The sequence below is a fragment of the Magnolia sinica genome, chromosome 6 (genome assembly GCF_029962835.1).
Source record: "Magnolia sinica isolate HGM2019 chromosome 6, MsV1, whole genome shotgun sequence".
NCBI classification, from domain to species: Eukaryota; Viridiplantae; Streptophyta; class Magnoliopsida; order Magnoliales; family Magnoliaceae; genus Magnolia; species Magnolia sinica.
The window spans coordinates 80900-102479 of NC_080578.1; the positions used below are offsets into that span (position 1 = coordinate 80900).

Sequence of the window (21580 nt, forward strand, 5' to 3'; positions counted from 1 at the left end):
CATAGACCATTTAAGCATAGGAGCCCATCTGTAATTCAGGTGGACCATGTATAGGGCAATGTGCTATAGCGTTTTACATAATAAGCTTTGAAGCCATGCTGAATTACAGATTGTCCTGTTTTTAGGCCCTAGGCATAAATGTTTTTGTGGCATCTAATGATTCAATTTTCACATAAGTATATCCTGTAAAAATCAAGGGTCAACATATTCGTTTGGTGGGGCTCATTTGAATCACATCTCAACCTGGTTTTTTGGCCTTGGGCCTAGCCCGGGATTACACATCTAATAGTTGGGCACCACTTTTAAGGAGTAATTCGCTTCTGCAAGGGAGATGGGAAACTGAGTTTCAGTTAAGGGTTAATTAGACTCTTCACCTTCCATCCATACGTTTAGAGGAATGTTTTAAGTAAATATAAAAGGTCAAAAATGTTCTTAGAATATCGTTCACTCCCATGAATTTTCGGAGTTAAAAATTTATTTTATTTTTTATTTTTTTTTTTTTTAAGAATTAAAAAAGTAACTTTTATAATCCATACTTTATATATAAAAAAATCCATCCAGTTCACTCGTGTTGTGCGCACGTGTGCTGAATATTGGACAATGGTCATTTTCTTTTACCACCCCAACTGGCACCTGTGATGGGAGATGGCCGTATAATTTCTCCTGATGGGGGATGAGGATCGAATTTCTCTTTACCTTAGGGGCTGTTTGGGAGCACCAAAAGTAAATTGGATGAAGGTCACGTTTTAGTGGAAAACATTTCCCAAGAATGCATTTTTATGGAAAGTCCTAAAAGATTTTCCAGCACATTAGGAAAAAAAAAAGAATAAAGAGACCAAAACCTAAGGTGTTTGGACACGCCAACAAATTGATTTGGAGATACTAGTATAATAAGTAGAAACGACCAAATTGCAGACTTGGGTAGCTCGATAATTCCTCATTTTGGAACACCAGGAGCATCCCGATATCCTCTTGATTAAACTGAATATTTAAAATTCAATTCAATTGCTCATCCAAACACAGCCCCATCTTAAAACACGGAAGAGAGAGAGAGAGAGAGAGAGAGAGAGAGAGAGAGAGAGAGAGAGACCATTCTCTCATTCTAACAGAACCAGTGTCAATTCACAAGCTATAGTGCAGCAACGAAAACAACAACAACCACGTCTTACTTTGATGCCCCTAAAAAACCCCCACCCCCCCCCCCCCAAAAAAAAAAAAAAAAAATCTAGAATATTGTTCTACTATAAGGAGAGCTTCCGGTAAAGAGCTCCTAAACTAAAAGAGGATCCCTGGCACTGCAGCAGTACTAGAAAACCCAGAAAGCACCTATTTACCTAAGCTTAGGCCTCTTGGACGGGACGCTTCTTACATCCCTCCTATCAGGGACACGGGACTTGCCAAAAGCTTTGATCTTCCCAAAAGCTTTGATCTTCCTCCTCTTCCTCTCTTCTTCACTGTCTGATTCGTCACCTTTCTCCCTGTCGGCATTGCTCGCCTCCCTCTCCAGCTCCTCCCAAGTCTTCCCCTTCTCTTCCTCTGAATCGCCCTTGCTGTCCTCATCTTCGTCCTCATTAGACTCCACCAACGACTCGCTTTCATCTTCCTCCTCCTCTGAGACAGATTCCAACTGCACGTCGGAGGGCTCATACCCTTGATCAGATTCCTCCGAGTTCTCGGAATCTGAGTCGCTCGCCTCCATGTTCAAGAACTCCCACCCGCCAAAAAAAAAAACAACAACAACAACAACAAAGAATAGACCAAAACCTAAGGTGTTTGGACGCACCAACAAACTGATTTGGAGATACTAATATAATAAGTAGAAACAACCGAATTGCAGACTTGGGTAGCTCGATAATTCCTCATTTTGGAACAGCAGGAGCATCCTGATATCCTCTTGATTAAACTGAATATTTAAAATTCAATTCAATTGCTCATCCAAACACAGCCCCATCTTAAAACACGGAAGAGAGAGAGAGAGAGAGAGAGAGAGAGAGAGAGAGAGAGAGACCATTCTCTCATTCTAACAGAACCAGTGTCAATTCACAAGCTAGAGTGCAGAAACTAAAACAACAACACCCACGTCTTACTTTGATGCCCCCCCCGGCAAAAAAAAAAAAAATCTAGAATATTGTTCTATGATAAGGAGAGCTTCCGGTAAAGAGCTCCTAAACTAAAAGAGGATCCCTGGCACTGCAGCAGTACTAGAAAACCCAGAAAGCACCTATTTACCTAAGCTTAGGCCTCTTGGACGGGACACTTCTTACATCCCTCCTATCAGCGACGCGGGACTTGCCAAAAGCTTTGATCTTCCTCCTCTTCCTCTCTTCTTCACTGTCTGATTCGTCACCTTTCTCCCTGTCGGCATTGCTCGCCTCCCTCTCCAGCTCCTCCCAAGTCTTCCCCTTCTCTTCCTCTGAATCGCCCCCGCTGTCCTCATCTTCGTCCTCATAAGACTCCACCAATGACTCGCTTTCATCATCTTCCTCCTCTGAGACAGATTCCGACTGCACGTCGGAGGGCTCATACCCTTGATCAGATTCCTCTGAGTTCTCGGAATCTGAATCGCTCACTTCCATGTTCAAGAACTCCCACCCGCCGTCCTCAATGAACTTCTCAGGATCATCAGTGATTGTCTTCAGGATGGGCCGCCAGTTCAGGTTCAGCCTGCTTTCATAGTACTTGAGGTCTGTGGTGTCAAGCCACTCCTTGATGCCATCAAGGGACGAGGATGGGATCGAGTCTATGCGGAGGACGTCCCGCTTGAAGTCCTTGAACACGATCGTCATGTCGAAGTTCTTCTGCCCAAGCCCCACCCTCTCTAGATTAACAATCTCAATCTCACTCAAAGTGATCACCAAGAATGGCGTTTCAATCAGTTCAACCAAGCAGCTCGATGTCGGAACAATGAAGGCGGAAGCTTTGTGAGGAACTCCATGGAAACCAAGCTCCCTCAGTGGCTGGTCGAACTCAAGATCAAGTCCTTTAAACTGTGGCTGGCCCCAAAGGTCATTGACCCGATTGACGAAATTGTTGAAATCCATGTTTATCTTGTTCTTCCTATCCCTCTCTCTCTGCTCTTCCTCAATCTCATCTGGGTCGTTCGCTGATCTCTTCCCGCCTCCCAATGTCTGCACAATGTCCATCACCTCAACATAGAACTGGACATCTTTGGTCTTCTTGTTGCCTACCATGATATGATTATGCAGGTGGAAATGCAGGAGAGTAATCATCTCCTTCTCTGCGGGCTGAAAGAACGCGTGCTTGATGTTCCCATACATGATGTCTACACGCTCGTTGGGCCTTGAGGTTGAATAACGGAAACCATTGGCGTGGCCTTCTAAGGTACCCGGCAGCTTCCTTCCCCGGCCGCCGAATACTGGACGGATCCACAAGTCGGTCAGTCTTATCGGCTTGAACTTGGAGCCTGCGAGCTGCAGTTTCTCCTGAGTGACCAAGGTGGCCCGCTCAGCTCTCTCCGACTCTCTTGAAGCAACCTGCCGACGGAGGGTCTTGATCAGCTGCACCACTTCGCTGATGTGCCTTGAATCCTTGGATCGGAACGAAACCTCCTTCAGATAAATGGATCCTTGGAATTTCAGAGAATTGGCATCGGGGGGATTGAACGGGGTTCCAGGTACATTGAAGAATATACGGATATAGCAATTTTTGCCGTCCTGCTGGCTTGAAACACTCTTGACGGTAGCAATGTGAAACGGCACCATGCTGCCGTGGATTGGCAAAAGGACAGCCTCATTCTTTTGGTCGATCTGTATCATTAATTCCCTCGACTGTGGGATATCATTGACATTCTTGTAGGCAATGAGATCGCTTGAAGCTTTTGCAGAACCACGGCCATCTCCAGCTGCAGAACCGCCCCCAGCCAACCTCCTCGCAGTTTCTTCATTCTTCTGCCGGGCCAGCTCAGCCTGATGCTGCCTCCGCAGCTCCTCCTTTGACATCTCCTGATTATCTGACCTTAGAGTCGCTTTCGACAAGAATGCCTCAGCTCCATTGGATTCAGCTTTGACCTTTGGATACTATTCTTCCTCCTCCTCTTCCTCATTGAATGAGTATGCAACATCCTTAACTAACTTGGAGCTGATTGAAGTCACAACTTCTGCAGCTTTTTCATTGACAATAATGGTGTCTGCAAGCAACAACGAGAACATCTTAGTCTTTGGATTGTTGGTTTCTGATTGCAAGTTCTGGAACCCAAGAGATACATTAAAAACCATTCCAGGCTTCAACACCCGATCGTTCCTGGCATTTAAACTCAATCCCGACTCACGGAACTCGAGACCGATTCCCGTTCCTGCTGACTTTGTAAGATGAGAGGCAAATTCAGGAGCATCCCTCTCTACCACCGAGACTGCTGCTTGGTAAACAGCACTGACCTTATTCCCAGCCTTCAATGCACCTATCGCTGCCTCATGGGCCTTGAGGAGAACCTCATAAGCCTTACTCTGCGTTGCATTTGCATCAATGAGAAATGTTCTGGCAATGTTTGAGCAGTAGCTGTTGTAGCGCGATCCGATTGCGCATAAGATCACACTTGTCGAGTCATAGTAGAGATCCTCATCATTGCTTGATGCACTCGGCTTGAGATCAAATTCACCCCCACTCTGAAAAATTGGGGGGTAACAGATGTCAACATTCTCCGCTTTTAGTTTGACTTTGACTTTTGCTGGATCAAGTATGGCCTTCTCTGTGTCATCCATCAGTGATGAATGAGAAACCTTCTTCTCCTCATCAATGATCTTCTCGAGCTTTGGGACAACGAAGTGTTTCATCACAGATGAAGTTAAGTACGCAGCCTTCTTCACGTTTGTAAGCTCAGTGCCATCCTTGACAGAGAATAGTTCGGAAAATCCATTTGTTATATCACTGAGCTGGAATGAGGAGGACTTCAACTTCTCAGCCCAGGTCTCTAAAAGCCTCCCCTCAGGGGCCTCTCTTGCAATGTATCCGACAATTGGACTATCAGACTGAGAGTGGACAGCCTGGAATATCTCATCCATTAAAGCACTCCCATCATCACTCTTTGCCTTGACGTGTATCACGATCTCAAGGTTGACAGCCTCCCTGGCAGATTTCTTCAGGGTTCCTAACAAAGAAGCCTTCTTCTGAGTACACAAGAAATGAATCTGTTTCTCCATGAAGACCATGATTGTTTCTGGGAACTCATATCCGAGCAACCAGACGTTCAACGCTGAAGATTTCAGATAACGTAGATCATCAGAAGCTGGGGGACTAGCAATTACAAGCACATCCGAAGCAGCCCAGAACTCAGTTTTGTGTTCCTTCCAGTGAGAATAGAACACTTTCAGCCGCTTCTGGAAGTTATCAAGATTGATCATGTAAGCACTGGGTGCCCCAGCAGCATTGTTGTCAGAAGGTTTTGCATTGCCATTTCGGTGTTCCGCCATTGAAGCTATGTCGGATCTAGAACAACTGAAATCCGCAACAAACCCAACAGAAAAATGCAGAGATAACCACAAATTTCAGAGAAGGTATGTCTCTTCTTTCCTTTCTCTTCTATTTCACGAACATAATGTAGTTCATCTGCAAATTACAGTTTTTTTAAGGATTTAGAACTTTTTAAAAAAATGAATACTGGTTGAAAAGAAGAAAAAATAACATTTTCATTATATATATATATATATATATATATATAACCCACGATCCAAACTTCAATTCCTGGTTTCCAAATTCCTGTTATACAATCATCATCTGAGCCTTTCTTCCATCGATTTGGGGTTGGCTTTAAATGGTAGATTGGCAAAAAGAAATTATGATTGGCTGCCAACTAGACACTCACCTTCCTCTTTACCAAGGTCTTGGAACCGGAAATGGCAAAGGCTCACATTGATACTGACTCACATGCCAAACATAATTCCACACTACACAATTAAGACTGCCAACAAGCTACTCGCATATTGCAGCAACATTTTAAAAAGGCAAAAATGCCCCTATTCCCAGTGGAGGTAAACTCCACGCTGTTGATGGGGCCGACAGGTATAATCTGAAACGTTGGTTGCTACACACATGTATGCCTCCAAATTACCTAAATACATGTTACGTTTGTTTCAAATTCCTCCCCATGTTCCTTGAAAATCCAAAGTTCATGATCCTCTGAAAACTATTTGCATGGGAAAAATTGCCCCTGGCTGATGCATACAGAGCTTTGCTAAGCCCACATGCATGTTCAAGTCAGCTAATGCACATGCCACCACATATTCAAGCAAGGTGAATAAGTGGAATGTCCAAGCCATCCATCATAAGGGTACCATGATGAGATTCCCTATCCCAAGAATCAGGTCAGTCCACTAGTCAGGTGGGCCACAATCAACTTAATGAATGTACGGTTGTGAAAAAAAAAAATAGCCAAAGTTTTCCAATCCGCTTGGCTTATTTCTACTATCATGGCACACCAACCGAATGGACCATCTTTATCTTTGGGCTCTACACAGTGAACTCCACCTAGTGGATGGCTAGGATGTTTCACTGGCCTACCATACTAGCATATACAGTGGGATGTGCATTAGCTGACTTGTAGACACGTGTGAGCTTAGCAAAGCTCCATACATACGTATATAGATTTACACTAGAATTGCTCTTTGACGATACGTTATCGTCCACCCAGCAGATAACCTCAAGTATATCCGCTGATAAATAACAAAATACTAAGTGTTGTCTACCTGATGAGTGGATGGGGGTGAATTTTACACAAGGTGATCCTCAAAGTGGGGCTAACCAATTAGACAGGTTGGATGTTGCACACAAATGCATTTTGAAAGTTATATCCGCTGGCAGATAGTAGCCTATCGTCCAACCATACATAAATATGGATGTACATATGTACAGACATAAAAACATACAGACGGTAACTTATCAATCTCTTCCAACCGGTTGGGTATGAGCATTTGTGTGTGTGTGTGTGGAGAGAGAGAGAGAGAGAGAAAGAGACTAGCGGTATCACATGCAATGCACATGGGAAGAGTGTTCAAAGGTTGCATATGGAGAGAGAGCTCAAAGAGGAAGGGTGCACGCTACATGCAAAGAAAGAGAGGGAGGGCAACGTGAGGAGAAAAAAGCTTTGTGGTGCATACAACCATGTCTGTGTGAATGACATCCAATCTGTCTATCAGTTGTATCCACTCATATTAGGATGTGATAACGAAAATCAGGTAAACCAAAATCTCAACTGGCCTGCAAAACAGGAAACAATGCAATGGAGATGCCCGACATTTAAGTTCTTAGGACCCACCAAGAGTTTGGATTAGGTTGATATTTTTAGTTTCACTTCATCCTGTTGGGACTCACCTTATGAACAAGTTGGATGATATACAAACATCGCAATGGGCCCTAAGGAGGATTTGATGGTGCTCATCCCCATCCCCACAGTTTCTTGTGATGTGACCCACTTGAGTATTATGTCTCTCATTTTGGCTGAGGTCCTAACATTAGCTGGAGAAACTAATGGAGTGAAGTGGATGTCACATAGACATCACTGTGGGCCCCACAGAGCTTTTGTTACAGTATTCCAAGGAATACTGTCGATTAAAGGGTGGGTGAGTTACATGCCAGGAGGAAAGTGAGGTAGCCACTCCGACTCACATCAAAAATATAAATGACAGAATTATCCCCAGTTGAAGATGCAGAGGCAACAACATCCCCTTTAAAAACCCAAAGTTTTCCGACACTTCCGTGACTAATTATGGGGGTGAAATTGCCCATATGTATATACTTTTTTTGAAGGATTCCATGTGTGCATACGTATGAGTGTTCATTGGGAATTTATCACATGCAATCAACTGTTTCACAATTTACAGCGAGTCACGCTGTGAAAGGACCACAGTGATGTGTCAGACATCCAACCCGTGCATCAATTGTGTCTCCAGTGTTAGGCCCAAAGCCCAAAAATCATGACTCATATGGGCCACACCACATGGAACAATGGATAAGGAATCCCACCATAGGTTCATGCATGTGGCCCACCATGATGTGTATATACTATCCAACCCATTCATCATGTGCATCCCAGCTGGATGAAGGCAAAACCCGAAAAACAGACCATTCCAAAACTGAGGTGGGACAAGCCACATGATTTTAGAGGTTTTAGGTATGATTTTACATTGCAAAGTTGACTGTGCGACGTGGTCTATAGTTCACTGTGTGATGATAGACATGCACATGCAATATTCCCATAGGTAAATCAACTGTACAGGTTGCAGTACGTTTGAGCTACCGTCAATCTGTTAATGACATCCACTGTTCATTAGTTGCGTGATTGCACCCCCTCATGTTAATCATACATACCAGAAATCAGGCCAATCCATAACTCCGGCAGGCCCACCATAGGGAACTGTGTAAAATCACACTTAAAACCTCCAAATCCATGTGTTGCAGCCCACATGAGTTTCCAAATGGCCGATTTTGTGTCCATCCTGATGGGGTGAATCATATAAGTGGATTGGATGGCATATACACAACATGGTGGGCCCCACAGAATGACCGGTGGACATCCCTCTCAACTTTTCTCTGTGGTGAGGCCCAAACTAAGTATTGAATTGACCTAATTCTTGGGCATACAATGGGATGGCCTATCTGACTGACGGGTTGGACGTTCCCATAGGGTTGACTGTATTGGACAACACATCCGATGGACAGGCCAGAAAATGGAACGCCACATCTGATGGACAGGTTGGAAGTTCCCATAGGGTTGAGTAGGTTGACTGTATGGAACAGCACCTCTGATGGACAGGTTGGAAGGTCCCATAGGGTTGACTTTATGGGATCGAACATTTTACACACAATCACCCAAATAACACAGGCTTTTTATAAACAGCAATAGGCCATGTTAAACAATGAAAACCCCATGATCTTCATAGAAAAGAAAATCAACTAAATGACTTCATTCATTTGATGTAAGATTATCCTGAAATGTACAAGCACAGCATTCAATTAATAAATAAGGAAGCGTACATGCAGCTGTTTTTGGTATGAAACTTTTAACAATTTTCATGCAGACAATGGGCCATAAACAGCTTCAAGGGATGGAAGGCGTTACTAACAAAAGCAGTCAACTTTGTTAACAAGACTATACATGAGGTCAATCAGGGCAATTGATAAGTAAAAACATACTCAAAGAGGAAGGTCAAGAGCAGTTTCCTTAGCAGGGTGCTGACCAACTGATTAGACTCCCTAGGTAGTAGATACATGATTGAGTATAATGTTAGACCCCACCACTAACATCCTAATGTAACTTGCAACAAAAGAGTGATCATGGTTCTGGACCCAAACCGGATGCCCCAGAAAATGAAATTACAGTTCTATTCAACTATAAGACATGAAATGGCTCTTTCAAGTCTTCAAGGGCATTCTAACCAAAGTCATTCTGATGGTCATCCTTAACTTGGAAGAAATTTGAACGAATCTAATCACTTAACTTGATGGAACAGAGGAAAATATTTTCCTTGTGTAAATAAAATCCAAAGAAAGTACAAATCCTTCATTAAATTAACTACACTGTTATCGAATTAGTCGATGGCAAATGAAGAATACAGCAGAAACATGCATTGCAACTCCAGTTTTACGCTGAAGAGTTATGCTAAAGTCGACATGATATGATTGAACAAAACCTCCAACTTCCCAATGGCCATGAACAAGGGCATTGCCCAGGAAGTTGCTGCTCATAATGGAAAAAATAAGATAAGGAGAAGAATGGGCATTCAGAATAATAATTAGGTGATTTGGAAATGAAGAAGGAGAAGAATACATTGGCATACACCAAGCAAGAAACCGCAATCCTAAGGGAGGCAACAACTGCCTCAAAATCAGGCCAACACAAAGCTTGATATGAGACCCAACAGCAGCAACGAGGGGACCTGCATATGTTCTGTTTGGATTTGGAAGCCAATAAAAGGGCTGATGCCATGCTCACATCAGCATGATGTCAAACCATATGCATAAGAGTACATGTGCATGGGGAGAAGGGATTTGATACTCTAGGAAAGCATGACGCTTGTTAGGCAGGCACTTAGAAATTGTACACGTGACAATCATTAACTCAAACTAAACCGACTAAACGGTGCAACCCACTGTCAAGACTGACTGCAGTATTTTTCCTTCTAGAAGGGGGAAAAAAGTGAGACACGTCTGGAGTTTGGAGTACTTTGAGGCCCTATCTATCAAGTTGGTGTTCTCTGCTCTTATTTTCCTCACAAGCGCATCTACAATATGTAATATGTTACACATTACTGTGGCAGAAATAATACAGCTATTGCCGACATTTCACTTGTGAGAGTTAAAATCCCTTCCTATTGACTGAAAATTCTCTACTTGCTGGAAATTGATTCCTAGCTGTTCCCAGCAGCTGGGATCTGACCCTAACTATTGGAAATTGGATTTTATCACTTGATTCTGTGTTCAAGCCTACAGAAGCCTACACACATCTGCTGGAGATTGCAATCAATCAAACATCTTTAAAAGATTGATAGAACTGCATCATTAGGCAATTGAAAAGGAGGAATTTAATTAGGTCCAAAGAAAGATAACAAAAGTGCAGACAGAATGTGAAGCCAAGTGCAAAGATTATCAGCAGCAATAACTAGGGCTGCAACTTGGGCAGGGCAGGTCAGGTCAGCTTTAGGGTCAACCCAAGCCCAACCCAACCTCAAGAGGACCCAAACCACAGTCCGACCTGACCCAAATTCCAACTTGAGGTGCCCAACCCAACTCGATTTCTTTTATGCTCAAACCTAACCCAACCCCAATATACGTGATTATTCCCAACACGAATTGAATTTGCTCAACCGAAACCCAACCCAATTTCAAATCAGGTTGGAGTTTTCCAACCCTAACTCGACCAGAGGACCATGGCAAACCGACCCAACCCATCCCAAACTTGGGTTGGCTCAGCAATAACATAAAAGGAAAACAGAATATGGTGAAGATTATTCACTACCCCTCTTTTTATTACAAAACGAAAAAAAAAAAAAGTTTCATACAAGAGAGCCTCTCCCTCATACTAGGACCCATTACAATTAGTCCATGAACCAAAAGCCATGTGCTTATAGCTGGCGACAGGTTGGGTCATTTCAAGAACCTTACAATCCCATCCACTTTAATAGACACCCCCACCTTTAAATTCTGCTAATATAGACCAGAACTTGTCAAGATATATATAAATTAGACTGGCTCATTGGTCGACCAAGCCAGGTCGGAATTCCCAGTTTTCACACAATGCCATGAAGCTGAAAAAGAAAACAAGAAAAAAGAATAAGGTTTCTTTTTGTTGGCACCAGTATAATTATCAAATAAATCCAACCACAGGTTTTGTATAACTAACTCAACACAATTATTGTTTGAAACCTACAATCGGATCCCCTCCCTAAAATTCATAGAACACCTAGTCCAAAAAAAAAAAAAAAAACTAATAATCAAATCATTGGCATAGCAGAAAGAGCCATAGTTTTTTCTTAATCAATAAGTACAACCACTATAGCAAATAACAAGAAGAGAGAGAGAGAGAGAGAGAGAGAGAGAGAGAGAGAGATGGTATTAGGGAAAAAAATCAAATCCAACCATAATTACCACGAGCCCACAACTAAAGAGCTTCCATCATATAGGAAGCAGAAGCCAGCATGACGGTCCAGAGGCAGAAACACCTGATGGTCAGATGATATAAACCATCAATCAGTCGTCTCTAAAAATGGTTCACAGTTAACAGGAAAATGTGCACCAACAGTTCATTTTGGATCTCCTGACACTGCAATTCTTGTCCACTGGTCCATCCACAGTATGGCACGCCTCTTGAATGCTTCTGATCACCGAAAGATTCCCCCAAAGAAAATTTGCGAAAATCAACCCATGAATTTCTTTAAAGCCTAAAAACAAATAAATAAAAAGAAAACAGGATTGAACCAACAACTCTTTTTTGTTTTATTCATACTAGATAGGTTCCTTATCTTCATTGCTTCCCGCTTATAAATATCACTTCAACAACATAATTACCATCACAGACAAAAACAATACCAAAAGCTAACAATAAAAACAATGTACAGGTACCGAAAATCACAATCCCTGCCAAACAGGCCAGAAAATCCCACTCGAAGAACAAATCAAAAGAACAGCGGAAGAGATAAACCAGAACCATGGATTCTTCCACCAACCACTAAATCAAGAGACAGAAACATAGGAAATACACCAAATTGCAGCCCAAGGGCTTAAGAGAAAAATTGCTTGAAAATACAATAATTACATCAAACCCTAAACTTTTCGGATGGGGGAGGTGTCTCTCTCTCTCTCTCTCTCTCTCTCTCTCTCTCTCTCTCTCTCTCTCTCTCTCTCTCTCTCTCTCTCGAAATTATCAAAAGCCCCCAAAAAATCGATATTAAGAACAAAAGACCCAATTTCATTTTCATTCCAATGAGGCCCTTGAAAGGTCACTCGCCAGGAAAACGAGAAAGGGCCCCCACCCCGCCCCACCGAATCAGACTGGGATTTCATCATATTTCGTCATTTCTGCAGTACAGAAAACAGGAAAAAGGAAATTGGATTTCTCTACAGTTGCCATGGATTTACTTTGCACGTCAGATGCGAAGATGTTGGTCTCAGTGGAAAAGGAATGCAAGCTGAAACCCTAAAACACTTGGGGCGAGAGAAGATCCAATTGTCAATTTTGGGGAGGAATTTCGGGTTGGATTGATATTAGGATTTGAGATAGCATCGGATGGGATATCGTATGGACTTTCAGGGATTCTCTATGGGATATAGAAATAGGGTTTGAGAGTGAGAAATTTTGAGAGAGAGAAAGAGAGAGAGAGAGAGGCTCTCTTTCGCTATGTATGGTTATTGAAAAAGAGGAGTTATATAATACTCTGGCTTGGTTTGAGCTTGATACGCAGGCACTCATGAATTGAGCACGTAGCATATTTTACCCCAAATAAAACCAATAAGATTGTGCATCTCACTGTCTCAAAGTCATATAACCGGTATTCCATTGATTGAACAATCCTATCCTCTGATTCGTATATACTTTCTTGTGGAAATAGGACTGTTGGGTATTTTTCATTTTTAACCGTCCAATAAATGTCCATTAATCCGATATTCAGATAATCAAATAAATTTTTTATTTTTTTGCTCATGATACATCTTTAATTAGTTCCATAATTTGTAAGTACAGTTTAATTTGACCAATCGTATTCCACATGTGCAATTTCTTAGTGATTTCTAAGTGCCTGCATTTTATCCATCATGCTCAACTAGAGTATCAATGTTTTTCTCTGATGGGAAAAAGGGGAGTTATATGATACTTAGGCTGCATATGACGCTTTATCCGCAAGCACTCGGATGTTGTATACGCTTCCTCACTGACCATCCTGCTTGAGAATATCATTGCAGATCCAGAAGATCCAACACATGGGAAGCTTTCGTGTGCTCCTCTTTGTTCTATGTGAACGTTATTTCCTCCTCTAAGGATCGGTAGATTGGCGCATACCAACTTTGCTGGACCACGCTACATCGCCGTGAAATTGCTACAACAATCTTCTCACAAATTCAATGGTATCCAGGTATTGCAGACAGGTATTTTTAGTGGTGATGCATGTAATGGAATTCCATTGCGTTATTGGGGAATAGAGGATCTAAAAACACCGTGTGATCGATCTTTTCCCTTGCATGTTGGGAGTCCTTATCTCTGTGTATACGACAATACACCCTATGAGTTGCAGTCGCATCTCTATGGGTGTTGGACCAAGATTTCCTCTCCCCCTACTATGCAGGCAACCCACGCAGTACATCATAAATATCGTTTTACAGACTGTTGTACCACCATGACATTTCTGCAATTCTGGAGAAAATCCGATAGATGGATTCACCCCCGGAGACTTGTGACATGACTTGTGCATGTCAATGTGACTGGGAGTAATGATCTTCTTCCGCAGTCAGAATCATATCGGGAATGGCTATATAAGAAAATTTTCAATGCTGGATGAAGAACCACCTTCCATGTCATCTGAAATATTTTTGGGGTTTCCTCTAAATCGCAGGTGTTGAAGGACAGAGGAGGTAATATTCCAATCTCAACGTCAATGACATTTGTAAATGATCATCACTGTTCTTCTATTATCAATGTTTCGTACGCAGCATATAAGAAGACATTCTGTGGGATTAATGCTACGAAATTATGCCTGTGAAGATGAACTTCTTAATATTTTCGGTTATTTTGAAATGAATATCCACATGATGCGTGATAGTTACTTCAAGAATACTGTGAAGGTTTCCATATAGCACCGTGAAATATACATTGTTGTCAGGACTAACTGTAACCCTATCCTGCGGTCCAGCCTTGCAAGAGTCCCGAGTCTCCCGACCCCCAAAGTTACCAGTATTTTTCATTTGAAACTATTAATAGGTGCGTTGTATACTGGTCACTTTATGCAATACTTGATGTAACTATGAGCATATTGATATACTTCTATAATTATTGCATTTTTTCTGTATGTTGCCCCGATTACTATTTCATATTTTTGCATAAACTAGCATACAAATTAACTTTTGTTACGTTTGATTCATGAAGGATTATTACTATCTTCAAGGAAATTTATATTGTGTAACAGATACATTATTTGTAGAATTCTTGTATGAGTATTATTATAAACAGTGTTATGGCATTGCTGTACATTTGGGATTTTCCTGTTATCGAAAATAATGTAAGCAGGGTAACTTGGAAAAGTAACAGGCCAGAACACATCACTCATGTGGTCTCACGGTGATAACTCTACGCAGGAAGACTCCTCCAATAGTGATTGGAATGAAACAGAAATTGCAGCAACATTAACCGCAATTACAGCCTCTGCATGTGTTATGGGAGCTGCTAAATACCATCGTTGATATTGTATAAAGTCGTTGCCTCCAGATTGTCATATAAGTAGAAATAGATTTATTAATGGAATCATCAAGAAGAGTGACATAAACTGTGTTACACAACTACGAATGGGTCGTGATAAATTCTTTGAGTTATGTTCTTTGTTAAGAAATAGGAATTTGTTATCCGATACGAGAAGATGCAGTTTAGAGGAACAAGTCGTCATCTTCCTTCATACTATTGGCCACAACGTGCGTAACCATGTCATTGGTAATCGGTTCTCACAGTCTGGTGAAACAGTGAGTCGACATTTCAATAGAGTTCTTGATATTATAATAAGTCTTTATCCGGAATACGTAAAGTTTCCCAGTTTACATACACCGAAAGAGATATCTGATAATCCAATGTGGAGTCCTTATTTTCAGGTAATACAGTGAACAGAATATGCAATTATAATACATTTAAATTGTTGTTAATATAATATAAACCTAAAAGTTAGCTTAATGTTTCTCGTAGGCTTGCATTGGGGCACTTGATGGCACCCACATACCGGCCTATTTGCCGAAAGAAACATCAAGGACCTTTCAAAATCGAAAAGATTTCTTGTCCCAGAATGTAATGGCAGCCTGTACTTTCGATATGAAATTCGCATGTGCTGGCGGGTTAGGATGGTTCTGCCAGCGATGCTCGTGTTTTGCAAAATGCTTTAACTCGTCGCCCTGATTGTTTTCTTGTGCCTCATGGTAAGGAATAATTGTTGCAAGTTTGATATAAATATGTTGCATGTAATGTGGCTAGTGCTTAATATTTATATATTGCTTTTGTAGGAAAATACTATGTTGTCGATGCGGGATATGGCTATACTCCAGGATTTATGGCACCTTATCGAGGTGTACAATATCATTTGAATGAATTTCGTACTGGGAGGAAGCCTGCTAATAAGAAAGAATTCTTCAATTATCGTCATGCTCAATTACGCAATGTAATTAAACACTGTTTCGGACTTTTAAAAGGAAGATTTCCTATACTGTGCATAGCACCACAATTCAAATTTAAAACGCAAGTAAAAATTGTTATAACTTGCTGTGTTATGCACAACTTCATCCGTGTTAGCAGTGAAGATAGATTTCTCAAAACAATAGAAGATGCTGAAGATAGTATGGAGGAAATTTCGCTATCCCCTATAGACATATCTGTCGCAGAGGAGGAGCGCGCAATGTCTACTGTGACAGACCGTGCGAAAGAGGAATGGACAAAAAAGAGGGATGAGATTGCGGAGAGGATGTGGAATGGCAGCCTTCCTCGAACGCGACAGCGACTTTAATTTCCTTTTTTCACAGTCACTGTTTTATGTTGTTATTATAACAGCCGTACTGCATGTTTGGATAATTTCATCTTGGATATGTAATGTTGGGGTGTTTGTTTCATTACATTTTCTGATATTTTATATGGATTATAAGATATGTGAGCACTTAGTTTAAATGTTATTGCAATATGCGTTATTATAATATGCTTGGATCAATCTAAAACTGTAATTTGTGTCTTTTAATTTCGATCATGAGATTGTATTTCCATTGACTATTACTGCAACGTAGGTAGGATGAATTTCCTTCAAAGCTCGAACAAGGGAGGGAAAGATAAGAATGAAGCTACCTCCCCCTCCAAAAGTACAACTTCACCCAAGAAGATTGTCGCATCAACGAGCAATATGTTCGGTATCCCGACAAAGACAGACTCAACGACACTACAACAAGCTCCACCCTCCATGTCTCCGAGTGCCCACACTCAAAGAACCGGAGAATCTAAGAATACAGCTCGCATTCAGTGGAGCGATCCAATGGATAATGCATTGGTTGATGTATTAGTCGAGCAAGCCAATCTGGGTCGTAAAAATGATATTGGTTTTAAGCCCGAAGCCTATAAGGCAACCATCTCTGAAATTTTCAACAAATGTGGGATGGAGTTAGAGAATAAGCATAATTCCAACCGCCTCCGAACGTTAAAAAAATTTTATTGGGCAGTCCAGGATATGCTAAATGCCAGTGGTTTCGGGTGGGATGCAGACCGCAGTATGGTGGTGGCAACAAATGATGTTTGGGATGGCTATATTTTGGTAAGTGGGATTAGCATTTCAATCATCGAAATTTCTGTCCCTATAAATACACCCTTATCGTACAGTTGTTACTATGTATAGCTGTTGAATAATCTTCATAGTTGCTTATACACATATGATTGTTTTGCAGTCTCATCCATGCGCTGAGAGAGTGCGTGGCAAACACATTGAGTGCTACAATGATTTGGCATATTTATTTGGTAATGATTGTGCACACGGTGCATTTGCCAGCACAGCGTACTCATCTCCTCTTTCTGGCAAACGTCGCGGCAAAGATGAACTCAATGCTGATGACATGTCTGATGACAATGGTACTGCAACTGTTCGCCTATCTTCGGATTCTGATGATGACCATGTAAGTGGTGCGCCATTTCATCCTAATGAAGGATCACAACAGCGGTCAAAGAGGATCCACAAAGGGTCTATGGAGACCTCTTATGGGTCTAGAAATAGCAAAAGCACCGCTACTGGCATATCCCGATGAAGAATGGGAAAGCCCAGTGATCATATAGGTGATAGAATGGGGGAAATGGTAGAGGCCGTCAAGACCTTTACCATAACAATGGCACAGGGCAAAACTATGACCCGACTACAAAAGTAGTTGGACATACTAGAGGAGGTAGATGGTCTGAGCCACGAAGATCAGGTCCGCGCAGCTAGGTTGATGCAAGAAGATATTGTCAGTGCAGGTTTCTTCAACAAAATGGGGCATGAGAGGTGCAAGGAGTGGGTGGAAAAGCTCCTAGACCGCAATCCGCCAATCTGAAACTGTGCTGCTTGGCCGGAATTGGAAACTTTAACAACTGAACTCTTTTTTCAACCATGTTTTGGTTTTTTTAAAAAAAATTATCAAGTGGATTGTGCATGGATATTTGGGCGCTAGATGAGCAGCCAACACGCTGCTGGTTGGACTTACTACAAACTGTTCTTAATGATGGTCGGACCATCACTGATATACGTATGTGGATAATCAGTTTCTTCTATTATCTAACTTCAAACAGGATTGGTATTTTACTCATTAGTGCAGGTACAGCAAGGGAATTTGCATCTGAACCAATGCATAAACTGCATATGTGATGTCTATACTGTGGTACTGTTTGATTGCTTTGAGATGTTTAGCTTGTTTCCATTTGTGATGTTTACACTATTGTGGTTATTTGATTGCTATGAGCTGTTCAGCTAGTTTCAATCCAGGGTGCTATGTTTGTTTAAAAGTCCAGGTTTGTAATTTTAACGGCTGTTTGTCTCTTTATGATATCTGAATGATAACAATGCCCTCTCTTAATTATTGAACTTGTACACATTTTATATCAGTAAGCAGGGTACGTATAAATCAACTACAGCAGGAAAAAATTTTGTTTCCACATTGACACGGTATTCAGATGTCGAGTTATTGTATGATTGTGAAATGTTGGGGTGAGACTACGAATGTATAACTATCGGTGAAATTTGCATGACTGCTTATATGAAATATTACCCACATAGTAAATTTTTCAATCAATTTTAGGATTTTGACCTGTTCATATAAGCTACAGTCAGCATAAAACATGAATGATTGACGATTCTAATATCCCCTATTTTATGCATGAAATCATGAAGAAATATTATGTGGTATTTGAGGGAAGAGTTTCAGGCCTTTATTACAATTGGGAGGATGCAAAAGCGCAGGTGGATCCATATTCAAGATGTAGACATCAGTCATACAAATCGTTCGAGGAGGCCGCAACAACTTGGCTTAACTTTCAAGTACGTTATATGCTTCATAATTCTGGATAGACGCACCTTCGGTGGTTTCTGTGTACTGATTTTTTGTTAATGAAATCACTCATCTAAGATTATCTGAGATTACTTTTCTTTTTTTTTTGATACCCCATAATATTTTCTTAAAATTCATTGTAGGCCATAAGGCAAAATTACTATAATGCGGGACCTTCGAAGAGACCCGTTGCTGAATCTTCACGTACTCATTATCCCGCTATAGATGAAGATCAAATTGTAGAGCCGCATTTCTCCGACGCTGCCGTTCCGGATGTGAAAGGAGATGAGGAGTCTTCGGTTGATGGTTCCGCAATATTGAAAGTTCTGATGGGGGGGTTGGTAATATATGTGGTGCTCGAATGGATTATTACAAAAATCATCTCTTAAGGAAGGTCTGCAACGTGATAGGCCTGCTGATGGAAGCATTTTAACTGAATGAAGGAGATGTATGTCCCTGCTTCATGTCTCTGATACTGCTACTCGGTTTTAAAGTTCATTCTCTTTGTGATGTAAGACCGAGTTGCCTGTGAACAGTATTTTACATTTTTTTTTTAAGTTCTATTTTCACTTCCATAATTTTAATTTCGTTCTTTTTTCATTTCACAACAGAAATGATCCGTCTAGTGTGTGGAGCCCACCACACACTTTCCTATTTGAAATGTACAGTGACTGCGGGTGTTGGTCAAGATGATTATATGCATGATGCTACGATATTGAGATGGTGATAAATCACAGCTGGACCACGCTCGTGGACTTGAATAAGGAAGGTGGATATCCGTCGTTGAAATATATGTGATAGGGTTATGTATCACATATTGAAAGCGTTCATGTGTTCAACGCTGATTGGATATCCACCTTTCGAAAACCCCATGAGAGGGTTATAAATCAGAGGTGGACCACACCACAAAAGTGACATTACTTGGATATCAACCGTATGTTACTTCTGAAAGGGTTAGAAATCGCAGGTGGACCAAGCCACATGACCTCGTTCATGTTTGGAATCCCCAGTAGCCAATCCGTTGCCCTACTTTTTCTAAGGAAAGACGCCGCGATATATATATATATATATATATATATATATATATATATATATATATATATATATATTGTACTCCGTTAATTACACATGGTGGGCCAAGCGCAGAGTACTCCGTTAATTACACATGGTAGGCCAGGCGCAGAGTCTCTTCCCAAACGTCGTGTTGGAATTCCACAATTAATACATATACGAATTCTGGTCATAAACAAATAGTGTCGTAGTTTACAACCTTTGGGACGTACACTATGCTACAGTGTGTGGAATACTGGCTCCGTACTAATTTACAGTGCAAAACAATACTATACGTGAATCCAAACACGCCCTAAGGGTAACACCCGGTAAAGTGCTTGCCAAGTAACACCTAATCCACTGCCTGGTTTGTAGGGCTGTCAATGGGTCGGGCCTGGGATAGGTCTTGGCCCGGATTTTGAAATGTTTCGGGCCGGTTTTATTCGAAATTATAAATTTTTAGGCCTGAGCCCAGCCCATTGACACCCCTATTGGTTTCAGATGCATTCCTCTCTTCTTTTTCTTCTTTTTTTTTTTCTTTTTTTTTTTTTTGAGATAATCTAAATATAAGAACTATAGTTTAGACGGTTCCATTTGAGTTACGTGTATGCCAGGTATATAATTTCTATGTAATAAGCTAGGGAACAATTTAATGTGCATGAAATCAAGACCATCCATCAGGTAGACCACTTTTTGTGTGGCCTTGATCCAAAACATCAGGTTGATTCAACACTCAACTAGGCCACCCAAAAAAAGTTGCACCTAGAATCTCTGAATTCACTAGTCATGGCTAACCTGCATTTTGTATTATTATGATTTTTGGGCAATAATTTCACCTGATGAGTCACCCAGGATGAATGGATTGGATGACATTTGAACACAACTTGCGAGCAGTTATGAAACAATACATTCATACGAAAGTATAGCTTAAATAAGGATCTTGAGAATATATTCATGTGTAGCTTAAATAAGAATCTTGAGATGGATGAGTGACATTGCAAGATATTATAGAATAAAAAATGAATGCATTCCATAAAGTTAGGAATAACATTTATAGATAATAAAATAAAGAAAATAGACTTGGATGATTTGATCACATGCAATGGAGACAAAAAAAAAATTTACATGAATGAGAATGAATAAGTTGGTACAAGTTGAAATCTCTAAGAGGACAGAAAATGGTAAGAAAAGACTTTATGACCTATGACTTGACCATAGTTATGGCCATTGATAGATTAAAATGGTAAAAATATCCATGTAGCCAACCTCAATTAGTTAAGATAAACCTTTTGATGATGATCATCATTTTTTGGTCTAATGGTTGAAAAAAGGCAACATACTTAATGGAGAAGGTGGATTTCATGAAAGTTTCACACATGTAGTTCTCGATTTGAGAAAGTAACTCACAAGAGTCTCAACACGAGGTCATGGTTCAAGTACCCATTGTGGTGAAATCCCACTGGGTGGTGTGAGTGCATGGGTGTATGTATGGAGTGTGAGTGCATGTTTTTTTTTTTTTTAAGTACATTAGTAGGGTTCATATGGTTATAGAGAGGTATGGTATTTGTGAAGCTCATGCAAATGTATAAAGCCTCTTCTATAAACATCAATGTATGTGCAAGTGTGCGGTGCTAAAGTGGGATGGATCTCTTTTATCTTAGCAGTGGTCCATTCTTAAGAAGGGCCACCATGTTAGAAATATATTGATGACTTAGAGAAACCTTTCCAAGTTCTTTTGTAGCCATCCATCTATTTTTTTAAACTATGCCCAGTAGTGGCTATGAAAAAAAAT

General features: G+C 40.9%; 1 protein-coding gene across 1 annotated transcript; it reads right to left on the bottom strand.

Moving 5' to 3' along the window:
- Window positions 1–1812: 1812 nt before the first annotated feature.
- Window positions 1813–9160, bottom strand: LOC131247834 (FACT complex subunit SPT16-like). Its single transcript, XM_058247749.1, is given in 2 exon segments — window positions 1813–5562; window positions 9145–9160. A coding segment is annotated over 1 exon segment (3201 nt). The 5' UTR covers window positions 5427–5562; window positions 9145–9160; the 3' UTR covers window positions 1813–2225.
- Window positions 9161–21580: the final 12420 nt, after the last annotated feature.